This window comes from Myotis nattereri (genome assembly GCF_964212035.1).
Source record: "Myotis nattereri genome assembly, chromosome: 3".
NCBI classification, from domain to species: Eukaryota; Metazoa; Chordata; class Mammalia; order Chiroptera; family Vespertilionidae; genus Myotis; species Myotis nattereri.
The window spans coordinates 45,896,331-45,915,116 of NC_138077.1; the positions used below are offsets into that span (position 1 = coordinate 45,896,331).

Here is an 18,786-nt window from a genome sequence, read left to right on the forward strand (position 1 = left end):
CACAGAAGACAAATCAGGTTCTACAGAAAAAAAAAAAAGAAGCACACACACATACATTTATTGAGAAGTAGTTGATTTAGGAAAATATAATTGGTTTACTTCTCCAGACATAAAGAACTAGCAAAAGCCTGGTACTACATGTTTGTTTAGGCCAGTATTAGCATAAGGATGCATATGTGGGTTTTACTTGATCTGAAGCCCACTCTGGAAAAGGAAAATTAGGGTTGAGAAAGTAACTTCCTGCACTGCCTGCATTGTGCCAGGCATTCTGTTAAGCACTGTTGCAAATGCACTGCCCATTAAAACCTCACCTATAATTTAAGACAAGGCAAAAGAAGTCTGCAATGAAGGCTTATCCTACCTAATAAAAACGGAATATACAAATTAACTGTCACTCCGCGACAAAGATGGCAGCACCCACAGCCAATAAGTAGGTAATATGCAAATTGACATGACAAAGATGGCGGTGGCCAGGCCAGGACACTTGCATCATCCCCATGGCAAAGACACAGGCATTCCACCCTGCTCCGGCCACTCCGGACCTCTGGGCAGTGTGTGTGTGCGTGCGAAGGTGGGGAGTGGCCGGGGCTGGGCAGGACGCCTGCTATGAGAGGGGGTGTGGTGGGTGGAGAGAGCTACAGGAGGGCGGCAGTAGGACTGAAGGTGGAAGGCAGCTCTGGCTGGAGTGAAGGCAGACCAAAGGCCCGGGTCCTGGGTGCCAGAGGGAAGATGGTGCCAGCAGCCAGGGGAAGGAAGACCTATTCGTGCACTGGGACTCTAGTAAGTATATATTATGTATTCCCCCTTAAAGATGATAAAACTGTGGCTGAAGACCAGCAATGCTTCCTTGCTGTCAAAATCCTCCAGAAATTCCCTGCCAGCAAGAGTGAAGAGAAATAAATAGAAATAACTGAGGGTTTCCCTGATTCATAGAATTTCCACAAATCTACTACCCAATTGCTGGCTGTTCAGTGTCCACACTGCTCTGGTGAGAGTGAGCTAGAGTAAGGGAACCCAGAGGATGGGGATCAGGGACAGGTCAGCCTACAATAGCAACAGGATCATGGATCACACCAAGATACATAGCAATGGAAATGCGGATGGGATGTAGCGGTCCAGTGGTCCTGCTCCTCATTTTATCAAGTTGGTTATGTCGCAAGAATCACTTGTTCAGTTCACAGAATAAGTTATCAGCAGAGGAAGAAAGTGGACCTCAAAACCAGAATGCTTTTCTGCCCATCACATGGCCTCCTAGAGAGATTTTATCAGAATTTCCCACATGAACTCTCTGTCCAAAGGAATGTTTGACTGGATTCCCTGATCATGGGATTTCAGTCAATGTTTTGGGTGAGTTATATTTATTCAGAGATACTTTTATTGCCCCAGATTGATAACCACTTAATCAATCTACACATACTAACCTGTCTAACTTGACTGTTAAGACGTAAGCATGCTCTACCAATCAGGAGACAAAGTCACGATCATCCTCCATTTCATCCTTGTTCCAGTTCAATGCACTAACTAAAGATCCTGTGATATTATATCACTATCCTGGTCACCTCTGAGGCCCATCAAATGCCTACATATAAAGATTTTCTCTTACAAGAATTATAATTTGCCTCTTCTCAGAGTTACATGCCATTTCTGTGGACTTGAGAGATATGCATTGGAAATAAATGTTCTGTTTCTATAGTGCTAGGCTCCTTTTCTTTTCTCTTATTTTTCACTGATAAAAAGTAGCAAAGACATTGTTGTGTGTTTTTTAATATATCTGAGAAGGGGCAGACTGGAAAGGGAGTAACAAAGCTGCATATTATTCTTCCCCTATTCTTGGACCTATGCATTTTCTTCAACTGGAAAGAGAAGCTGGGCTTGAACACAATTCCCAACATTAATTTGACCCCAAGAAAAATGTTTAAAGTTTCTGAGCCTTAGTTTCTTTACCTTTTAGTTAGTTGAAAATAACAAAACATATGTATAGTAAAGAGGTTGATAGGATTAAATTAAATCACTTTACAAATGAAATTAGAATATGTCAAAATATGGTAAATAGAATACCGCTGCTTAATATAGTTAAATGTGCTGAGTGATTAATGTGTGTCATGTGCCGTGATAGGTGTACCAGAGTTAGTAAAATTAATAATGACATTACATTAATAATTGATATTAACAGCTTCATTCATTCAACAAATCTCTTTGGACATCCCACAATGTGTGGGTACTGTGCAAGGCACTGGGAAGTCCCTGCTCTCAGTTGCTCACATTCTCTTTGGAGGAGGCAGAAGTAAGCTGGCAGTTATAGCAGAGTGGGATTGACACTACCACAGGCTTAGCAGCAGGGACGAAATGCCTAGTCATGGCTTGAGATATCAGGAAAGGCTTCACTAAGGAGGTGATGACACATGAAGTGGATGAAGGGGGATAGCATTTGAGAAATACAGAACAATCTCCACAAAGTCCTGAAAACAAAAGAGAACATGAAATATTCAAGGATTGTTAGTTGTTTAATGAGTGAAGTTGGAGGCAGCAAAAGATGAGAGGTAATGTTGCGGTGATAGGAAAAGGCTAGATTATTAAAGACCATTGGAAGCAATCAAGCTATAAAAAGACACAGAGGAAACTTAAATGCATATTACTGAGTGAAAGAAGCCAATCTGAAAAGGCTTCATACTATGTGATTCTGGAAATGTTAAAACCATGAAGACAATATAGAGAATAATCAGGGATAAATGAATAGGCAGAGCACAGGAGATTTTTAGAGCAGTGAAAATACTTTATATGATACAACGATGATGGACACATGTCATTGTACATTTGTTCAAACCCCCAGACTGTACAACACCAAGAATGAACTCTAACATAAGCTACGGACTTTGAGTGATTATGATGTGTCAGTGTAGGCTCATCAATTGTAGTAGATGTACCACTCTGGAAGAAGAGGGGCTGTTGATAATGGGGGTTGTTATGTACTTGTGGGGGCAAGGTTTATATGGGAAATCACTGTATTTTTCTCTCCATTTTGTTATGAACTCTAAAACTGCTCTAAAAAATAAAGTATTAAAAAAATTCTTTTCCAAGAACATTTTTTTTAAAAAAAGCATAGAACAGAGAGGTATGAGGAAACTTTGGGGTGATGGAAATGTGCTATATCTTGATGATGGTGATGGTTTCACTATTCATACATCCATCAAATTCATCCAGTTTACACTTTGAGTGGGTTCAGTTCATTATATATTAACTAGAGGCCTGGTGCATGAAATTCATGTGTGTGGGGGGGTGTCTCTTAGCCCAACCTGCACCCACAGGGATCAGACCTGGCAGTTGGACATCCCTCTCACAATCTGGGACCTCTGGCTCCTAACCACTCACCTGTCTGCCTGACCTAACCACTTTGCCTGCCTGCCTGATCCCCCTGACTGCCCTCCCCTGCTGGCCTGGTTGCCCCTATTAACTTTTTTTTTTTTTTAATCTTATCCCGTTCACACAGAATTGTATTTGACTTCCTTATTGGCTTCTCCCTGTCACACAATTTTTCTCTCTCCTTTATTGTAACACTTTTTCCTACTGACTCATCATTTATAAACTTTTCTTTCCTCCTTATTTCCTACTTCTGTTCCATCATCCTTCTTCTCATCTTTCTCCTACCCTCCCTCCCTCCCTCCCCACATTCCTTCTTTTCTTTATCTTTACCCCTGCCCTCCCTCCCCTTTTCCTTCTTTCCCACCTTAATTTTTTCTTCAATTCCTCCCTCGGACCTGCTTTGCTCTCTCCCCCTCCCCCCCATTTCTTCCTTCTTCCCATTCTCCTTTTAAGCTCTATTGGCTCCCCTTTAAAACTTTTTTCCCCTCCTTCTTTCTCTCTCATCCACATCCTTCTCTACTTACTTTCACTGTTTTAATATCCATCTACCTACCTAATTATTCACTATCATTTATCTTTTTTCTTTTCTGACTCTTACTTTTAAAATCTGTCCCCAGTACACAACTATACTTGATTTTCATTATAGCGCCTACAGTTCACTCACACATCCTCTTTCCTTCATTAACTCTGCTCTCTACTGACTCCTTTATAAAGTTCTTCCCTCCCTCCTTCCCTTCTTAAAGCTTCCATTGGGGAGGGGAGCATTAACCCCCAGCCTAGGGCTCAGCCTGGGCCAGGTATTCGATGCCCCCCTTCCCCAGCTTCCCCACCACTATCCTGCTCCCACTCCCTGCTCAGGATGCCCAAACCAGCTAGGGTGGCTGAGGCCAGCACCCCATGTGCTGCTGCCACAAAGCAGGAGGCCAGAAGGCCTTGGACCATCCTCCACTCCATCCCCGACTCTGGGCGCCTCCCCACCAATGGCCACCACTGCCCTCCTTCGGCGTCTGGGTGGGGCTCCCTACTCCACACTGCCTGCACTCCCCCCACCTCCCCTCAGTTGCCACCCCCTTCCGTGTGCAGTTTTCAGTTTCTTTCCCTTTTCCATTGCTGTGTCTATTGTATCCTATCCTACCCTGGGCCTTGCTGCTGTCTGAGCAGAGGGCGGGGACACAGCCTGCTGAGCCTGTGGTGATGTGACTCTGTAATGGACAAATTTGCATATTTCTCTATTATTAAATTAGATTATACCTAGTAACTTGTTCGGTAAAGTGCATATACATTCAGTGTTGTGAAAATGTTTTTCTGAACATAATTATGAGGGAGAAATTTTATTGACTCAATATTAATTTCTATAATTTCCATTTTAAAAATTGTATTTCAATAATTAGATTTAAAAGTGCATTGACACGCTAAAAAATCAATCCCTTCTTTATATATTATTTGCAATTTTTTCTGTACCTAAAGATCATTTAATTTATTAGTAGGAATTTTGAAAACATTAAAATATGCCATTATAAACTAGTTCACTTAAATACTAAGAAGTAATTTTGTGAAGTGGTAAGAATACAAAATAATAGAAATAACTACCTATATTATGAATAAACAGGTTTTTTTTCCAAATAAATAAGCCCAGAATGAGTAGAGCAGTGAATTTCTTTCAAGTTCAAATTGGCCATAGGTTGATAGATGTTGAAGCAGGATGACAGATACATAAAGGTTCTTTATTCTCTTTTGTCTTTCCTTATATATGTTGTAATCTCTCCATAATCAAAGGTTTTAAAAGGTAAGCCAACCAAATAGAGTGTTGCTAAAGTAATCAGTGTTTACCACACCAAAAGCAAGCTCATTCAGAGATGTCACTGTTTGGCGACATCTCTGTTGTGGGCCTATCCAAGAAGGACCCCCGGGCAACGTCAGGCAGAGCACAGCACCCTTCCTGGACTGCCTGGGAATCACTCTGGGCGCAGAATTTTCTGCAAGAGCCCAGAGTCACTTCCTCTGCAGAGCCTTCCTGGCTGCCGCCAGCTGACTCTTTCTCCCAATGTGCCTGGATGAGCACATGTTTGCCTGGCCTGCATGGGCGGGTTTATAATGATAACTGACTTCTCCACCCAATGTAAGACCCTCATATCTCTGTATCCCTAGGACAGAACCCTTATTGTTGCTTAATTAATATTGTGGAATGTGTCTCTTTCTCTGAGTTTCTTCCTCATTACTGTGAATGAGTAAGATTTCTGAAGATCAAAAATGTGTTTTATCCTTTCAGGCCTCTGAAAGTCTCTCACTTCAGGATTACCTTGGCTCTCAGTAAAGGAAGAGGTACCCATCTTATTTACCAACCTCCTGTATAGGTAAACAAAAGGATCATTTTGTCTCATATCAGAGTAGTGGAGTCCAGGAAATTTCTCAGACATCCTAGAATATGATCGTGGTGAGTATAAACAGGTAGAAAATGTATAACTATAAAAAACTATAGGTAGAAAATGTAGAACTCTAACAGACTACAAAAAAAAAAAAAAATCCTAACAGAGTTTTAATTTAAGCTGAAAACAATCTTTAAGAAGAGGACTTTTGCCCAGCTGGTGGGACTCAGTGGTTGAACATCGACCTATGAACCAGTAAAACACGGTTTGATTCCAGGTCAGGGCACGTCCTTGGTTGCAGGCTCGACCCCCTGTGTGGGGCATGCAGGAGGCAGCCAATTAATGATTCTCTCTCATCTAGATATTTCTGTCTCTCTCTCCCTCTCCTTTCCTCTCTGAAATCAATAAAAACATATTTTTAGAAAAGAATAACACTTTCTCCTCTGAATTTTCTTCCCTACTAACTTCTCTGAAAAGTGAAACTGTCATTTTCTATCAGTAAAGTGAATATAATGCGAGTCTTCCCAACGGTATCTGTCCACTAGTCCTCAAGCATGTTCTTCTCTCCCCCACAACTCTACCTTTATTCTCATGTGTGCTTCATCACCTGGTAAGGTTATGATTTTCTGTCCAATTTCAGGGGACTTACAAGTTCACTCAAATGTCATCTTAATTTCTTTAGCCCAAAACAATCTTCCTTTAAAAAGAACCCAAATCACATTCTCATTTTATCACCTCTTATCCTATGTCATAGTTATTTGTATAAAAGACTATTATCCTAAAATAGCTTAAAACCTCTCTGAGGGCAGGGGCCATATATGAGTCCAGGTGAAATATCTCATTGCACCTGTACATTCTTGCACCTCGCTGGTGCTCAGCAAATAAATGAATTGAAGAATGCGTAAATAGGTTTCACTACTTAAAATTTTTCATCAAATTTTCTGTTGGTTTAAGCATTGCATAGACATTCCTTGGGCTGTTTTTATTTCCTTTATTTTCTAAAATATTTGCTACCATAAAGTAGTGGCAATAAGACAAATATTCCCAGTAGGTCACTAAAATCCAAGCAAAAGCTGAAAAGCTCCTTTAGAAGGAGAGAACCTAGGAAGTCTAATATAAGGTGACAACACTCCAAGTGAAGCCATTCTTGCTAACTGCAGGAAAATGATTTCATAACTTGTTCAAGTTTAATTGTGGGACTTTTGAGGTCATGATGATGGTTTTGCTTCTGTTAGGTGTCTGGTGAGACTATCCACTGAAAATAACTGGTTGTGGTTTTATATTTTTAATTTTACTTTTTATAAAAGCTTGCATTCTCTTTTTCTCTCTTTTCCAAATTTTCTTTTCTCTTTTATCTCACACTCTCTCTTTCTATTCTATCTCTCTCCTAATTCCCTTCCTTCTTCCTTCTCTCCACTCTTTCATTCCTTTCCTTTTTATTTCTTCCTTCCATCTATCCCCTTCTTCCCTTCGTCGTTCTACCCCACCCACCATGTCATTTATTTTAAAATCTATTTTAAAATCAACGAAGTCTCTACATGTGTCTGAAACCTGATCTTATATCTACCCATTTTGGAGCAGACACCAAAGAAGTGGTGAGGAGAAAATCAGTTATAGATAATAGAATCAATTCAGAAGGTGGTCCAGAAAGCATAGTGATAAGTGACAAGAGGGCATCAAATTGATTTGGTTTAATGCCAGGCAAAAATGGGCATTAAAGATATCTAATATAAGGTCATAAATTGCCAAGGTTGTCTGGGGCATGATGACTGAAGACCAACCAGGGAGCAGGCAATGACTGAATATCTGGAAGCATATTGGAGGCATTTGTAAGGCAAGTAGCAGAACCTAAGCCATTTGACTAAGGTTTTCCATACATTGCAGGAATTGACAAAAGCAAGCAGAGCTTTGAGTCTTGCAGGCCTACTTCATAGGGGAATAACCCACATAGAGCCTCTTACTGACTTAAGGGAACAGAACATGGAAAGAGAAAGTTCCTCAAGAGGAAATCAATAAAAGAACTTTGCTAAAGGAGGGAGGGAAGAGTCAAATTCCCCAAATGGGATACCCATGTGCAGAGCAGGACAAACCTAGGCTTCTGACCTAGTTCCTCTTTGAAATAATTCAAAAAGGGGTTGTTTCTAGAAACTGGAGAAGGAATTATCCTCCAAATAAGGGTCCAGTAGCTGTGGTTATGATAGTAGACTACCCTACATCAGCCTGGGCTTGAATACCAAGTTCACCACGTAGGAGGGGAGAGACCTTGAGAAAATAACTTAATCTCTCTTCACCTTGGTTTTCTCATCTGTAAAGTAGAGGCAAACAGTACCAATGTCATGAGGCTGTTATGAGGACTAAACAAATCTTTATTTATAAAATGATTAGAATAGTGTCTGACATACAGTGTTTGTTATGAATGAAGGAATGAGCAAGGTAACTTTTTTCAGATTTACATATTTTCAACCACAAGACTTTGTGTAAGCGCTTTCTATTTACCCAAATCAACTGAATGACAGCTAATGGATTCATTAGTTTTTCAGTGCAAATGATTCATTTTTCATGCACCAAGCTTACACCATCTGAACTTGGCCCCAAATTAACCCAACACAATAAAACCTGAATGTGGGGGTTGTTCTGCCTGCACTTTAAATCTTGGGAAACATACCAGCAATGTTTTTGCTTTCACTTGAAACCTTAGCCTCATCTTTATTCCCCCTTTCTCTCACCTTAATATCCTGGGAAACAGCTTAGCATTGCGGCTAAGAGAACAGCCTGTGGAGTTAGACATAACTGGTGTAAATGTCAATTCTGTCCTCTTTTTAGCTTGGCAAAGCTGCCTATCCTTTCTGAGCTTCAATTTTCTCATTTGTCAGTGAGGATGATGATACCTATATCATAGAATTGTTGTGAGGATTAGATGAGATTTTGCCTCAAAGGGCTTAGCACAGTGCCTACCCACAGTAATAGTTTAATACATTTTAGCTGAAAATCATGACCCAGTTGAACCTATCTTTTCAAATGTCTCCTGTGTCCCCTTTACACCATCCTTCTATGCAACCCTAGAATCTCTGTTAGGAGTTTGAGTGTCTCTCTCCCTAGAGTTTGTGGACTGTAAACTCCTTGTGTAGAGATGGCATTCCATTTATCTTTGCTTCCTGTCCCACCTTATCTTGAATGTTCATAACAGACATTCAGCAAATATTTGTTGAGCAAACTGTAACACCTGATTTTCTCCCTACTCCTAGAGCAATAGATAGAAGAAATAAGGTGAAAACCTCAAGGTTCTTGAGTGCTGTGAAAATGCCTTATGGACATTTGCTGCATAGCAAACAGTTTGGTAACAGTCAATTCAAGATACCCACACAAGGACTCCAAGCCAATGTTGAACCTATTATCTGAGAGTCTGAACGCTTTTTCTACAGAAAAGATTTACTAGCAGTTCTGTTTGGAAGCTAAATGACATGCTGCTTTGACAATAGATAGCTATATTTGTCCGCAGGAGACAGAAGAGGGTAAAGGGCTGAGAACTGGAAAGAAAAAATGAAGCCACAAGAGGAAACTCCTGGGATCACGTGTATTATTGTCATTACTTATCAGAAATATATTACTTTAAACACAGCACCAATTAAGTCTGAGAGTTTAATTGACAACTGATGAAAAGCACCATATTGTGGCTCAGTTAGGTCTCATTGATCTTGCTATTGGATCCCTTTTTGCCAGTAATCTGTCATCTTTACTATTGATAATGTAAACTGCTCATCTTGAAGGATATGACATTGTGATCCAAACTGACATTGTGCAAAAAAACCCACAAAAAACAAACAAACAAACAAACCCCAACAGTTCTTTTTTTTTGGGGGGGGGGGGGAGAAAAAAAAAACATTTATTAAAGACAACCACAGGCTGGACACAACACACATGCTAAAAAGTGGACTGTCTTTTAAAATTTACTTCAAAGGTAAATAGATAAATGTTTCCGACAGCCCCACAATCATTTCAATTAAGTGTTTACAAATTTAAAGGCCCACAGTAGACATTAAACAGTAAAATATGTTAATTCCAACCTACCCTGAAAGCTTATGAATTGTCATTACAAATTTGACCTACCATGCTATTGAAAACTGTTAAAGGTTTATCAGTTTTCAATGTATTAGTCCTAAAAATACTTCCCTCCCCCTCCACAAACTATTTCAGAGATAAGGCATTAACACCAATTAAAGCCTCAGTTTAATTATCAGAATTTAAATGTCTTAAGACTTCTCTCCTGGCAAAAAGAACATATATACCACTTTCTGGGTAGACAATCAGACCTACTTCTAGTTATTAGTGAAACAAAGAAATATTGGTGAGCTGAAGTTAAATCTAGAGCTAGTTCCTGGATCTTTCTAGCAATAAACCCATGTTGACACTAACAAGACTTGTACTATAGTCACTGTGCTTTTGGTTATGTTACTTCCTCTTGGTTAACCATTAATTTTGATAAGGATTTTTTTTGTGTGTTCAAAGATGAATAGACCTTAGTTTGAAGTGCTGTAGAGTTCCCTGGATTATTGGAAAGACATTCAATGACTCCCCAGTGTGACTGCAATTAAGAGTCCCTGGGAGCCTGTGAAGACTAGAATCTGCACTAAGAAAACAAATTAAAACAGCTCCTGCCAACCTTATCTTTAAAGGTGGTCTTAGCTTTGCTCAACATTCCAGTTCACAATAGACAAGAGCATGAATATAATCTTCAAAAAAGTTAAGTTTTTGGAGCTATTAAATAAATTTTGCCAAAGGAACAGTCATCTATGTTCCCACACTAACCAGTTTGAAGGTGGGGCAATAGTTAGTTGATTATTTCCTATCTACTTTAATATCTCATTTCACCATTCAAACAATTAGGCTACTAAATGACTCACCTTATTATGTTGGGAGGTACTGACAGAATGCCATTACACAATTTAGCCTATAATTATAAATTAACCTAAATCTCATTTTAATTCTTGCAATATAAATAGATGACTTCAAAGGCTTTCTGATCTCCCCACTTCCCCAAACTAAATTGATAGTTTTTTATTTTTTTTTATTTTTTATTTTTTTTAATATATTTTATTGATTTTTTACAGAGAGGAAGGGAGAGAGATAGAGAGTTAGAAACATCGATGAGAGAGAAACATCGATCAGCTGCCTCCTGCACTCTCCCACCGGGGATTGTGCCCGCAACCCAGGTACATGCCCTTGACCGGAATCGAACCTGGGACCTTTCAGTCCGCAAGCCGACGCTCTATCCACTGAGCCAAACCGGTTTTGGCGATAGTTTTTTATTTAAAAAAACAAAGAAAAACAACACAAAACCAACAGACCACCTAAGCAGTTTTACATGACATTATATATGTAAAATAAAGTACAATTTCCACTTAATTCAGTCTTCAAATATTTTTTATTGGAAGGCCATGCATTGCCTTCATTCATTGTATTTCAAATCACTGTACATTTACTTTGTGAAAACACTGCCTGCATTTTCTAGTACAAAAAAAAACCTAAAAATTGTTTCAGGAATGTAGAGAAATATCCAACTTAAATAGCGAAAAAGTGCACCATAATTACTGCTGCACTGCAGTCATTTCTGCATTTCCCATGTTTCTTAAATAACTATCTTGTCTGATAACACACAATATAAAGAGCAATTATGAAAAACAGACATTTACATATACTTCTAAAGTCTTATTGAGAATATCCTGTTGGCATTGGATAACCAATCATAGGTGCAGCTGCAGTAGCAGGATATGCATATGCCTGTTGGTTCATACCATTGTGCATATTTGGAACATTACTTCCATATTGCTGAGTGCTATCATAACCATTCTGGTAAGTCCCTGTTGGATTACCAGTCCTAAAACTGGTCTGTATACCAGCAGACACAAAATTACTTCCAAAGCTCCCATTGGTGTAATTTGCAGCACTGTAAACACCATTCTGGGTCTTTGCCCCAAAATCTCTCTTAAGCAGACTAGAGTAACCCCTGTCATAATTTTCCCTGTCTCTAAAGGTATTAAATCCACCCCTTTTGCCTGCAGAGTATCTGTCCCGACGGTCATCCTTCATGCCTCCTCTACCCCTGGAACGACCTGAACCTCCGTCTTCAACCAACTGAAGCAATTTGGGATTAATTGCTTGATTAGCCTCACGAAGCACAGAGATAAGGTCGCTCACTTGCTTTATATTATTAGGTGTAAAGAAAGTGTATGCTGTGCCTGTTTTGGTACTGCGAGCAGTTCTTCCAATTCGATGAATATAATCCTCTGAGGAGTTAGGGTAGTCATAATTGATGACAAATTTCACATCTTCCACATCTAGCCCTCTGGAAGCCACATCTGTAGCAATCAGAATAGGAGCTTTTCCATGTTTGAATTCATTTAGAACCCAATCACGTTCCTGTTGACTCTTGTCACCATGAATACCCATGGCAGGCCACCCGTCTCTCCTCATTTTTCTAGTCAGTTCATCACATCTTCTTTTGGTTTCAACAAAGACAATGGTTTTATTCTCCTTCTCACTCATGATCTCTTCCATCAGACGAATAAGTTTTTCATCCTTTTCTACATCATGACATACATCCACAATCTGAAGAATGTTGTGGTTTGCACTCAGTTCCAGTGCACCAATGTTTATATGAATATAGTCTTTCAGGAAATCTTCAGCAAGCTGTCTTACTTCTTTTGGCCAAGTTGCACTCCACATTAGGGTTTGCCTGTCAGGTCTTATCTGATCCACAATCTTTCTTATTTGGGGTTCGAAACCCATATCAAGCATTCTATCTGCTTCATCAAGGACAAGGTAGGTGGTTCTTCTCAGATTTGTTTTTCCACACTCTAAAAAGTCAATCAGGTGTTGCAATACAGATTTCCACACCTCTCTCCAAATCTCATATTTGTGGTCCCTTGGGAGCACCACCATAGATGCAAGTAGACTTCAATCGGCATGCTCTACAGTATTCAGCAGCCACTTGCTGCACCTGCTGGGCCAGTTCCCGAGTTGGTGCCAGCACCAAGCAAATAGGCCCATCACCTCTCTCTAGGAACGGCTGATGATTGATGTGGACAATGGCAGGCAGCAAATAAGACAATGTTTTCCCAGATCCAGTCTGTGCTACTCCAACCATATCCAATCCACTTAGGGCAACTGGCCATCCCTGAGCTTGAATAGCAGTGGGTTCAGTAAAGTTCTGTCTTGCAATCACATCCATGATGTTTGCAGGGAAGTTTGCTTCATAAAAATTCAGAACTGGCTTTGGGCAGTTGTGTCCTCTAACTGTAATTTCCTTGCTTCTTCTGTATGTCTCTACCTCTTGCGCTGTGCGCCTGGCCAAATCAGGGTGTTCTTGGTAAAAATTCTTCTCAAATTTAGGCAGCTCATCAAGATTCCACTTCTTTTTAACTAGTTTCTCCCCAGGGTTTCCAAACTGCTTTCCTGATAGAGGCCCTGCCCTACTTCCTCCAAATCGAGGTGCACCAAACCCTCGATCCCGGCCGCGGTCCCGGTCACTTGAATAGCCCGACATGGCGCCAATGATTGCGGTTGGCGGGGAACGAAGTGGAGAGAATCGGGTGCGACGAGTCGCTGGAGGCGGCTTCGGCGATAGCGAAGCCTTGCGGGGGCGGCAGCGGCGGAAGGACGGCGATGATAGGAGCCGGAGCTGCTCGCCTACAGGCCGGTGGAAATGAATGTGGTCAACCCCAACAGTTCTTAATTGATAACCGAGAATAGTGCAGTCCATAAAATAAGTCATCACTACTTATGAGGCAGGCAGGGCTCAACACAAAAATGATGGTGTTCAAAAAAGGGAATTATTATAACTGATTTTTCTGAGCAAACCCATCTGCTTAATTGAGTTTATTCGTTGACCTGGTTTGTGATAGCACTCTATGTAGAAATCAAAGAGACAGCTCATATAGGTGGCCTTATTCAAGGAAACATAAAAGAATGTTAGAATTTAATGTGCTTGTCAGCTTTTCTAGTACCTGAAGGTTCACTATTATTGTCAGTCTTTAGAATCTTTCTTACCAGAACAGGTAATCTTTAACTAGCCAACAAGTTGGCAAGTTTTTTTGTTTTGTTTTGTCTTTTTGTCATTGTTGCTGTTAATCCTCATCCAAGGACTTTTTCCCCAAACATCATATAGTTGGAATCATACAGTGTGTAGCCTCTTCAGATAGGCTTCTTTCACTCTTTATAGCTTTTTATCCAAACTTCTACTCTCCTCAGAGCCTTACCCCTATTTCCAAAATTAATCCTTCCTCTATGTACTTCAACCTTTCTTTCAATAATTATTTTTCCTCTCATCTTTCAGAAGGCCATGTGGTCAAGACTGTGTCTTATTTATCTCTTATTGTGCCTCTTTGGTCATCATGCCTCAAGCAGCCTACATTGCCAACATACCAATATTCTCAGTTCCTCCTTACACTCATAGACTTTTATATAATGTTATCTTTTGCTGAAATGCCCATTTATTACCTTCCCAATTTGGAAAACTCTTACTAATCTTTCATGAAGCAGACCAGCTGTTATCCCCTTAATGAAGTCTTCTCTGATATCACCAAGCAGACATAGTGGCTTCCTCTTCTGCATTTTCATAGCACCTCAAGTAGCACTGTATTATACTAGTATCTTACTAGAGGCCCGATGCACAAAAATTCATGCAAGAGTAGGCCTTCCTTCCCTTGGCTTCTGGCACCGGCTTCCCTCTGGCACCTGGGACCCAGGCTTCCCTCCTCTGGCCACGGCAGGCACCTAGGACACAGCTGGCTTCCCCCGGCCCCAGCTTCATCAAAAGGACGTCCGGAATGATGCCCAGAATACGTCCAGTCTAATTAGCAAATTACCCTTTTATTATTATAGATTGCATCACCACTATCTGTTTGCAGGCTTGTCTACCCCCTAGACTGTCAGTCTTTTTGAGGGCAGGTCCATGTCTGATGGTTATCTTTATTTTCAGCACTAGAAACAATGCCTCACACATGCAGTTCTTTAAGTACGAAAGGCAGAAAATTGAGTTTGCTCCTTGGAGAGCTGGCTCAAGCATCCTAAGCATTAACAGCTTAGGACGCAGAGTAAATGGGGTTGAAAAAGAGAGAGGAGTCAATTCCTTCATGAAACAGTAAGCTTTGTTCTATTTCATGACAATAAACTGTAAACTTAGCTGGGCTGAATGTTTGTATTCTTTTAGATGATGGTCAGTTCGGTGAGGCAACAAGAGGGCACACAGAAGAGACGCAAGAAAACAAAGTTTATTTACTTACAGGTCCTACACAGAGAGACTCCACTGCACACCATGAAGGGCCATGTGGGAGGAGTGCCAAGGCAGCCAGCTCAACCAAGCAGGTGGGGAGCCAAGAGAGAGTGAGGACCCATGGACAAGTACTTTTTTATTGCGGTCAAGGTGGAACACAAGAAAAGATGTAGGGGATTCCACTGGTGCATTTGAATGTACTAGGCCACAGTCAGGGGAGGGTAGGAAGGGGAACTTGTGGCAGAGGCTGATATTTCCACACTGGTGCACCTGGTCACCTGGGTAAGGTGTTTGCAATCAGTCTACAGGGATGTTGCATCAGGAAAGAAAAGGGAGGAAAACATGAGATTTTAAAAATATACATGGTATCTTACATATGTCTTAAATGGCCTCAGAAATCAGATCTATGACCAACAGGCAAAAATCACATAGCAGATGAATCTAACAGTCAGAAATGTGCAAAATGGAAGAGGCCACCTCCATTCACCTCAGAAGGCAGTGAACCTCATTATTGGAGTTACTCAAGCAGAGACCAGATAGTCACCTGTGGGAAAGTTGCTACATAGATTCATGCAGCCTATGGGATACAGGTAGTGTTGTGTGTCATATTAATCAGTGCAATCATGCCAAGGCCCAGCTTGTATGGGGCAGGCACACACAAGTTGAACAAACAAAGGTCAAGTTATACTGATTTGAAATGATCATTCTTTTCAAAGCCTTTTCTTCATGTTCCTAGTTTGACAAGACATTCTGGATATAAAAATATTTCTGGAGTCAAGTAAGTTTGGGAACTACTTCATACAATATTACCCTATTGGTGATACAAAGCCAGCAAATAGACTGAGAATTCCTGAAATAAAGGAAGTCATGTCATTTGGCTTATCTCAGCATTTCCCCAAAGTTTTGTTCACAAAAACTTTTATTGTGTAATTTATCTGTGACTGTTTCATGGAAGAATTCTGTCTTTAGGTGGGGTAAATATTTCTCTCTTTCTGGAGAGAGGCACATACAGCATTTTCTTTTTTGCTGATTTCAAATCACTCTTGGTATAAGAGATACAGGAAGGCTGTAGGCATAGTGAGGGGTTCTATCCCTCCACCCCCCCCACCCCCCCATGGGGTGGAAAGTATTTACCAAACTCATATGCCTTTTATTCATTTGATTATGATTCCACTCTATAAAAAAGCTATTATTATTTATTTTTACATACAAGAAAACAGATGCAGCAAATAGGAAGGTGATGCTATATTCCAAAATCCACGATCTTCCCATTTCTTGACTCAGCTGGCATTGAGCTGAGAGCCCAAAGATGAAAAAGTTCATTTAAGAGACTGTCAAAACTTCTCCAGCTTTAATGGTCAATGATTCTTAATTTCATTATTTGAGAATTGACAGTCTCCCACAGCATAAATGTCACCTCGATAATAACTAGTGGAGCCCATTAAATCCAGAAATTTACTTTTTTATAGTTGCTACAAGAATGAGGATGCAGACAAAGATGACCATTACTCAATGGCAATATGAAAATCAATAACCCATTACCTCCATCAGCTGCATCACCGGTCTGGGCCACCTACTGAAGGAGAAGCTGATAAGCTACCTCCTGGGTATGAGACAGAACCTAAATAAATAAGCTGGAAGTACACTAATTAGACACTGAGCCAGGCAGCAAATAATGGTAAATTCTGGATCTTTTTACAGTCAAAGATACCTTTTATTATCCTCACATAGGTTCATACTTTGCTACCAAACTATTAGTTAAGTAAATAATTAGATTTTTCAATTCATCAATAGTATGCAGAATTGCCAATCAGAAATGAGGAACAGCATTGCCTAAATAGTGTAACTGTGTTAATCTAAATTTTCTTAGCTTTTGACAGTGCCAGTCAAAAGTCAAGAAAATTTATATTTCACATGATTTTTTCCTCTTCATTACAAGTAAATGCACAGCTTCTCTGAAGCTATTTAAAATATAGAAAATAGCTTCAGATTACAGTGAGAATGAGTTGAAGCATAATTTAAACCTTTTCCTCATATATTTTGCATAGTCTCATTGGTATAATTATATTATATTGTTTTTTTGTAATTGAAAAAAATAATAAATAATAATAATAAAGGACAATAGCCCAAGAACTTGATTACTATATTTATGATCTTGTAAGCATCGAAAACATAGGTAGAAGAATAGATATTTCTCTAAGAACCCTTCTCACTCAAAAATGCCAAGAAAAAACACTATGGCTTTATGTTTTGTTTTCAAGAAAAAATAATTGCCCTCCCTCCAGCATGATCTCCATTAGTTATCGTAACAATTCTGCAGGGCACTTTACTACTCCTGATAATGAGGCATCCTTAGGTCCTTGCATTAGGTTCATTTAGTATCTTGCTGGGAAGGCAGAGTGATAAAATTTTTTTTTCAAATGAAAATAAAAAGCCTTCTCATTTCTACATTACAAATTATAGCCAGGAGCAAAAAAAGAGAGGGGGACCCCTAAAAAAACTTTACATATTGCTACCTAAGCATTTAAGTAATTAGTTTCCTGAAGCTCGGCCACCAGTCTTGTAAATAGCCACAAAGTTCTTAATATTTATTTTACAACATATGCCCAATCTCACAGCAAAGAGCCTATAGGTTGGCCACTAATTGGGTATCTTTATTTTCTTTGATTAGAGAAGGAGGTATTAGAGAAAAGAAAAATAGAGAAACTAACTTTAGCATTATTCTTCTACCAAGTTCTCTATAATGAAAAGAAAAATATCTGAGAGTAGGCGTCTTTACAGCAGCCCCCACCTTGCAAAACTCTCACATAAGATGCTACTCTTCACTGCTTCTTTTAATGACTGTATTACTTTGATTTTATTAGTTTGACTTCTTTTCTAACTTCTACTAATGGATGAGTTAGCCCATGACTCACACTTATAGTTATTTATTTTGATGTTTGGGGACACAGAAATGCTTTTTAAAAATACCATTTATATAAGTATTTCGACTACTGCATTGAAGGCCATATTTCATTGTCCTAAGAGAAAGGTGCTGTGCTGAGAAGACTAGTAATACTGGTAAATTGATAGCACTTTTGCCTTTTTAGAGGACATTAAGTGGAGGTGGTGTATCCTCTGCTTAAATTATTCCCGGGAAGAAGGTGAGGTGCCCGAGGAGGTGCATTTTGGCATTTGGGTCACAGTTTGCTTTAGTGAGAGTAATATCATAGATGAAATGACTTCCTAAAGAGACAGTATTAAGAATAACTGAAAACCTATATCCATTAAGGACAATAGTAGGAAAGTTGGAAAGACATTCAATCTGAACTTTTTAAAGCACATATTATGTGCCAAACTTGGTGCTTGGGTGCTAGGAATAAACAGATAAATACCCACCCACAAAAATTCAGAATTTAGCAGCATAGTATATTTAAATAGCAATAGTATATATAGTATACTATATAGTATATATATATATATACTTATATATATAGTATATATTTACTTATATATATAGTATATATTTACTTATATATATATAGTATATATTTACTATATAGGTAAATGTAACCTTAAAGAAATGAGCTCCAGTTTTGCATAAAATGAAGTAAGCACACATCTCCTTGTCTCTCCCACTGAAAATAACTAGCACTGCTAGACAGTGTGTGTGCAGCGTCTATCTGAGGGCTCTGAAAGGCAAATCTGACTGGCAGTTGGGGAATGGGAAGTACTACCAAACTGAGAGTGGCTTTATAGCTCCAAACCCAGAAGTGCAGGCCTGATGCAAACAGAAAGAACTCTTAGTGA

At 39.6% G+C, this 18,786-nt stretch overlaps 1 protein-coding gene across 1 annotated transcript; it reads right to left on the reverse strand.

Annotated features, from left to right (window-relative positions):
• Positions 1 to 11,129: 11,129 nt before the first annotated feature.
• On the reverse strand, positions 11,130 to 13,284 carry LOC308517156 (putative ATP-dependent RNA helicase DDX5). The gene is given in 3 exon segments (XM_081088223.1): positions 11,130 to 12,594; positions 12,596 to 12,633; positions 12,637 to 13,284. Coding segments are annotated over 3 exon segments (1,833 nt in total). The 5' UTR covers positions 13,270 to 13,284; the 3' UTR covers positions 11,130 to 11,432.
• Positions 13,285 to 18,786: the final 5,502 nt, after the last annotated feature.